Source organism: Myotis davidii, unplaced genomic scaffold, assembly GCF_000327345.1.
Source record: "Myotis davidii unplaced genomic scaffold, ASM32734v1 scaffold290, whole genome shotgun sequence".
In the NCBI taxonomy this organism is placed as follows: Eukaryota; Metazoa; Chordata; class Mammalia; order Chiroptera; family Vespertilionidae; genus Myotis; species Myotis davidii.
In genome coordinates, this window is record NW_006285049.1 from 941,759 (window position 1) to 948,831 (window position 7,073).

A 7,073-nucleotide genomic window follows, 5' to 3' on the forward strand; every position below is an offset into this window, starting at 1 on the left:
GGGGGAAGGGAGCAGTTGTCCAGACCAGCATTCTCACAGGTAACATCTATCTTCCCAACCCCATCAGCACCCCTCAGCTGTCACCATGCACACTGCCATTTCGTACAGAACTGAAGACAGAGCTGACAGCAAGCGGTGGTGGGGAGGGGCACAGACAGCAAGGAGCGGCCGCAGCTCACAAAATCAGGCCGACACTTCCCTAACACTAACACACACAATCACTGCCCCCCACGCGTGATCCACAGCCATCAATCCCTGTCACACCCCACCTCTGTGTGCATAGACACGCAAAACCGCACAGTTCCTCCCAGGTCAGACAAAAGCTTCTAGCCCTAAGGCCTGTCCGCACCCTTTCTTGGCATCTCAGATCTGAACTCGCCTAACCTGAAGAGGGCTGAGGTCCCTGTCCCTGCTCTCCAAATTCTGCAGCCAGGGCCGGCCCCAGCGGCTGAGAGGCCACGCATAAGTAAGTGAAGTACCAAGGTCGAGGCGAAGAACCGGGAGCTGACCAGGCGGCGGGGCTGTTAAACGCCTCCCTTACGCTCCCTCCGGCCACAGGCCTCTTCCCCACACGTCCACTCGCGGCCCGCCAGGCCCGCCGCCCGCCTGTCAGAAGAGTAATGAATGCGCGCTCGGGGCCCCGGGCCCCCTCGGAGTCGTTCATCACTGCCAGCACCGCCCACCTCTCTGCCGCTCGCGGGGAGGGTTAAACGGTCCTGGCAGCCAGAGCCCCTCTCCCCGCATCTCGACCACTAATTGTCAGATTGAAATGTTGATTTGTCAGCTGGAAGCTAGCGCCAAAGAATCCGCAGTAAAAACCCGACTCCTTGAACTTCCTCTGGGTTCTATTGGGGCGGAAGGGTTGAATTTCACTTAAGAGATGGGGGATAGAAGCGTAGTGTCATTCCGTTCCGATAGAGGCGCACCGGGCCGCAGGCCCTCCGTTTCCCTAAGGGGGCTCGTCCTAGGCGCAGTTCCGTTTATACAGACCGAAGACCGACCTAAGGCCTTCGGGCCCCCAGATTCCCAGCCGTGGGTATCTGGGCCACCAGCCTCTAGTCTCTGCAGCTCGAGTCCCCGCTTCCTTACGGGAGCCCCCAGGCAGCCGTTGCCCTGCCCGCCCTCAGGGACCCCCCCGGGGCCGTGTCCTGCCCTCTCTCCTCCAGGTGCTCCCTGTCACCCTCCGCCCTGCGTTCTCCCGCAGGACGCGCCCTGTTGCAGGTACGCCCTCGCCTAGGCTGCAGCCCCGGCCCCGCCCTCGCCCCAGCCCGGCCCGGAGCTCCCCCGGCGGCCGGCTGAGTGACGGCGGTCGGCGATTATGCAGAGCCGGGAGCGGGGTGCGCCGCGGGCGGCAGCGCTGACCCTTCACATTTCCACGGAATCCCTAATAAAGGCCGCGGCCGCCGGGGAGGGAGCGCGGGAAGGAGGGGGAGCCAGAAGGGAGGGAGGGAGGGAGGTGGGAGGAAACACCGGGCCGCGCCCGCCGAATCTGAGCCGCTGCGCGCGACACCCGCGCGAGCCAGGCTGGCCTGGGGTGCAGGACCAGGAGTCGCGGATCTACCCGGGCCCGGGCGCGCTGGGTGTGGGGCTCCTTAAGTCTCCTGTTTGTTGGAGAAGAGGAAAAAGGCAGAAAGAGCATCCTAGGGCCGACGACGCTCAGCCGAACCCTGGGGGCTGTGAACATAGCGCTGTCGCCTGGGTTCCGGCCCCACACCAGCCAGCACCCCTCCCTCGGCCCCCACAACCCCTCCTCTGCTCACCTGTCGGTCTCCCAGCGCGGGATCCAATATCCCGGCGGAGAACTGAGGGGTCTGACAGCTGTCTGTGCAGCCTCTCGCCACATCTCATTAACTGGAGGCTGGGGCAGGCGCACGGTGGGGACGAGGGGGTCGCAAAAGGAGGTGGCGAGGAAGGTTAGGGTGAGGAGCTGCACCTGGCCAAGGGTCAAGGGCTGCGGAAGCTGTGGCCTGACAGACACCTTAGAAGCAACATCCACCCGCTCCCCATGGAGCCAGGAGCCCGTCCTCTGCCCTCTGAGCGCTGGCGCGGTTCTTTGAACCCAAGGCTGCACGGAGCTGCGGTTCCAGGGGCTCCTGCAGCAGATGAGGGGAGGCCCTAGGGCCTCCAGCCGTGGGCAAACTATGGCCTGCGGGCCGGATCTGGCCCGTTTGAAATGAATAAAACTATTGGAAAAAAAAGACCGTACTCCTTTATGTAATGATGTTTATTTTGAATTTATATTAGTTCACACAAACACTCCATCCATGCTTTTGTCCCGGCCCTCCGGTCCAGTTTAAGAACCCATTGTGGCCCTCGAGTCAAAAAGTTTGCCCACCCCTGCTAGGCCCTGCGGTGCACTTGCCCTCTCCCAGTGGCTGAGGCCTTGCCATCCTCTGTGCAAGGGGGCAAAGTGTGTGCATGCTCTTAGGGCCCAGACTGCTTTCCCACTGGAGGTGGGAGAGGGAGGGCGGGCCTTAATCCTCTTGGCCTGCCCTTCTCCCTTTCAGCTCTTGAGCACATTTTCCTCAGGCTGGCTTCATATTCTTCTCCCTCGGAACAGCTCTTTTCCGCAGCCAATGTACACTGACATCTGTTAGCTAGAAATTGAACACCCATTGGGTGTCAGTCAGTCTCCATAGCGCTGCTGGTTGGAGATGGGGACTATGCTGAGCCAAGTACCTAGCCTGTTGGCTTCACGTACAGGTCTCCCCTTCAACAGGAGTTCCTGCTTCTCTCACCCTTCCACTGCCTTTCCTCTTCTCCGGGGCACTGAGAAGGGAGCCAGGAGATTAGAACTCAACTCGTTTCAGTGCTGCCACTTACAGGGCTATCTAGGACAGGCCATTTCTCCTTTCTGGACCCCAGTTTCCTCGTCTGTAAAAAGGAGACAACATATTCACCTCTCAGCATGCTACGAGGATGCAGTGAGATTTGGCATGTAAAAGCCCTAACACACAGGAAACACCCAGGAATGTTATTTCCCTTTCTATGCTGTCAGGCGGGCAATGTTCCTTTCTCTTCATATCAAGGGTCTGGTGCCAGGCAGCTCAAGCCGCTTCCAATCCTGTGTCATCTTAGGTGTGGGAGCTGAAAGCCAGACTGCGTGTATGGGGGGTGGGGGGTGGAGGAGAACCACATCATGAATGACCTCTAAAAGGTGGGAAAGGAAAGAGTACAAGCGGAGGGGGGGGGGCGCTTCCTTAGATCTTAGAACCATCAGCCAGCTGGTTCCTCTCCTCTTACAGATAAGGAAACTGAGGCTTGTGGAGGTTACACTGCAATGACAAGAGCAGATTACCCTGCCAGACTCTTCCCTCCCATGAGCCCTTTATTGCTCATCTCCTCACCCCCTTTCTTCCCCTTGAGGGCATTGGGATCAGTGATAAGGAGTGTGGGAAAAGGAACAAAAAGAGAGAACCTTCAAGAAGCCAGGACCTTTCTGCTAGACTTCATAAAATTTTAACATGAAAACTTCCACAGAGTAGAAGGCACATATTACATGCAAATAATATGCTAATCACATGCTAATCAAAAGTCTGGTCCTCAGAACTCTGAGGCACGCCTGACTGTAAGCCCTGGGGAAAATTCTTGAGAGACCCCTGGGTTCCAGGACAGAACCAGTGGGGAGGGGCTCCATTTAGGGTGAGAATATGGAGTTAGGATTCATATTAGGATTATAAAGGAGTCAAGTGTATAATTTGGGATTAGGGTCAGGATTAGTACAGAGTTGGGGTGGAGGTTAAGGTAAGATTCAGGCTAGACTGTGCTTTTATAGAGGGGAGCCTAGGGAACGCCTTAAAGTTTTCCTCTCTCCTTTCTCCCCCATCAGCCTTGTCCCCACCTTCACTGCTCCTTCTATGTCCTGTAGCACAACCGTCTCTGCTTGCCTCCCCTTCCCAACCATATCACTGCCCTGGGACCTCTGAGTTTGGTTCCCCAAGAGCTTTGGGGAAATAATCCCAGGTCCCAGCCTGGGCCCCAGAATTTCCTCTTGAACCCAGACACTTGGCTTTTGGCTTCAGGAGCACTGGCCTTGACCCTACCCAGATCCCTCCTTGTGACAGCTGCAGGGGAAGAAATAAGGACCTAGTGAGCTGGCAGCTTCATTCCAGAGCGTGGGGAAAGAGCAACAGAACATGAATAAATTCATGGAGTTGGCCCCTCAGCTCCCTGTGAGCCAAGCCTGCTTCCCCCCACCACCACACACACCGCTGCTGCCTGCAGCCTGCCGGTCAACGCAGCTCATAGCCTGGGCAGGGGATAGGCGGAGAAGGGAAGCTCCAGAGAAGAGGGCTGAGGTGAGGGGCTCGAAAAAGAGGGTCTTGGTGAGTCGGAGAGTGGGGTGGGGAGCAGGGCTGAGCAAAGATTGCCTCAGGTGAGTGGAGGGAGTGGGGAGGAGAAAGGAGAGGAGTGGCTGGACCTGGGGTCCATGATGGGGCTTGAGGATCAGGCAGGAGAGGCTGATATGAGCCTGACCTGCTCTCTTCTCGCTGACCCATCCATCATCCAGCCTGGGGGAGCAGATCTGGAATTAGACATGCACGGCCCCGACATGGCCCTCAGCCCCCCTACCCCCACCCCCAGGAAGACAAATGGCGACAAAGACCTTGAATAAAATTTGTATTTATGGTTGGAGGAGGAGGCCCCTCCCCCACTGACTGCCAATTCTTTCTCTCCCAACCCTCTCAAGCATGTAGGGGCCTCCCTCCGCACAGGCCCACCCTCAGCAACCTCTTTCTCCCTGAACCATCATGGGCTGGGAGAGGCAGGAAAGGGGTACAGTAAAGAAGAAATGAGGAAATCACCTTCACCCAATAACCATGCCCTGGTGTGCTTTGTGCCCTCCATTTTGCACATCATTTTCCTATACATGACAGCCCGGCCTAGCCTAATCTCTAAGAAGTCCTTTGCAGCTGTCCACCTTCAGGGTCGGCAAACATCCCCACTCTGCCAGGGCTAGAGCCTCTTCTCCATGTCTCTGGCCCCCAGGGTCCCTGTAAGCAAGTCATTTCCCCCAGAAGGGCCAGGCCCTAAGGAGGAATGCAGCCATTCGCTTTTTCTCTGGACTCTGACCCCTCACAGAGAGGGAACTATCAAAGCTTGTGTTCCCTCTTGGTCACCGGAGTGCCAGACACAGTCATCTCTCACAGGAGGCTGTCCTGAAGTTAATCTGCATTTTGGTTACGTTAATTTATAAAACCAACTTCAAACCCCTCCTCCAAACATTTATTATGTGGGGTTTCTCTCAACTTCTCTGGCTTCCTATCTAACTACAGACCTATGAGGAAGGGGGAGGGAAGGTGGCAGAGATCCTAGGGCTGGACAAAAATCTGGGACTAGGGCGGGGCTGGAACGAGGCGAGGCTGGGCAGGGGAAGGGACAAGAGCCGCCTGCCGACTCTTTTCCCCAGTGGACTCCACTCCTCCGAGATGGGAGAGATGGCATTCACAGGGTCCCACGTTTAAGGACTAAGAGGAAGGCAAATACAAAACCTCTCTTCAAATAGCCCTCACAATACACACACCAGGACAAGACAATCCACAACCCCACTCACCCAGGGACACACAAGGCCAGGGTCCCATGGTCACATCCACGTCCACACCTGCCAGCGCACGGTCACAATGCACAGGCCCAGAGCCTACCACTCTGCTGAAGAGCCGCCCCGCCCCCCGCGTCTTCCCACAGTTGATATGTCACATTGGAGTCCAAACACGGACCTGGGTGTCTCTCTGCAGAGCACCATTTACATTTCTCTCTCGATCTGTCAACCTGTCTGGGCTTCTCTCTCTCTCTCTCTCTCTCTCTCTCTCTCTCTCTCTCTCTCTCCCCCTCCCCGTCTCTGTCTCTCCCTCTCCCCCTCTGGGGCTGTCAGTTAGTCTCTTTTCCAAGCTTTGTCTCTGTCTCTGCGTCTCTAGCTGGCTTTCTGTCTCTTTGATTTCTGTCGCCCCCCCTGCTTTCCTGTCAGTTTGCTGCCGGCTTCTACAGGCTCCTCTGTTTTCTCACTCTCTCCTGCTTCCTCATTCTCTTGGGCTCTGTGCTCCCCAGTGCTGGGGGGTCGAGGGTACGGTGGCTGGAGATTTGCCTTTTCTAGTTCAAGACAAAATATACCGTTGAACTCTTTACCATATGATATTTGGTTATGGGTACTGAGGGGCAGGGGGTGGTGAATTTCTTTTCTCCCCACCCTTTTTGCTCGTTTGTTTGCTTGTTATATTTTATGTTAATTTTTCTTGGTGGGGGGTGGCTCTTTTTAGCTCAGGAATCCACCTGTCTTTTCTCCGTGTGTATCTTGTGTATCTCGACCCCTTTTTATCCCATCGCTATTTTCTGGCTTCCTCTGGGCTCCGGGAATACCCAACTCGGGGTAGAGGGTGGAAGTAAGGATAGGTGGGAACAGGGAACCTATGCAGAATCGCCCAGAGCCGGGCATCAACCGTGAGGCGGGGGTCCGCGGGAGGGGGCCGCTGCCTGCCCCGCCCCCGGGCTTCCCGCTCTGGGCGCCAGGGGTCGCTCCGCCCCGGGCCGCTTATAGCGGCTCCCGGCGCGAGGCTGCTCACACCACAGTCACTGCCGCCCGGGGAGGGAGGAGAGGAAGGTGAGGGACGCAGGCAGGGAGCACGTTACCAGGAGAGACGCGCGGGGCCGGAGCTCCAGCAGGGGCTGGGGCCGCGGCGGGGGTAGGAAGGCGGGTCAGTGCTCGCCAAGAGGTAGAGCGCAAACCTCGGAGGAGGTCGCGTCCGGTGGGTGCCACCCCAGCGCAGAGCCCGGGACGTCCAGAGCGCGGAGACTAGTCCCCGCTCCGGCCAGGAGAGATCCGTCTGGGTAGCTGGGGACCTAGGCTCCGCCATCCTTGAGAAAGAAGCTGTCCAGAGAGCGCGCATCCTAGATCTGTAAGAAGCCAGCCGTCCGAGAAGCCGCAGATGTCAGGCTCCCGGGGACGATAGGCTGGCTGCACAGGAGGTTAATAGAGGACCACAGGCGGCGAACCGTCGGGAGCTGCCCCTGGCCTAACCCACGCGGGACCTTCGCCTTGACGGAAGGTTTGGGGAACCGCGCCGCTGAGGCGGGAGCCC

The 7,073-nt window shown here is 57.6% G+C and overlaps 1 protein-coding gene across 1 annotated transcript in view; it reads left to right on the plus strand.

Moving 5' to 3' along the window:
• Positions 1 to 7,073, plus strand: part of C1QL4 (complement component 1, q subcomponent-like 4) — a 13,372-nt gene that overhangs the window by 3,172 nt on the left and 3,127 nt on the right. The window contains exon 2 of the mRNA XM_006755558.2: positions 1,167 to 1,221. Within this exon, the coding sequence (XP_006755621.1) occupies positions 1,167 to 1,221 (55 nt within the window). The remainder of the gene's footprint in view (positions 1 to 1,166; positions 1,222 to 7,073) is intronic.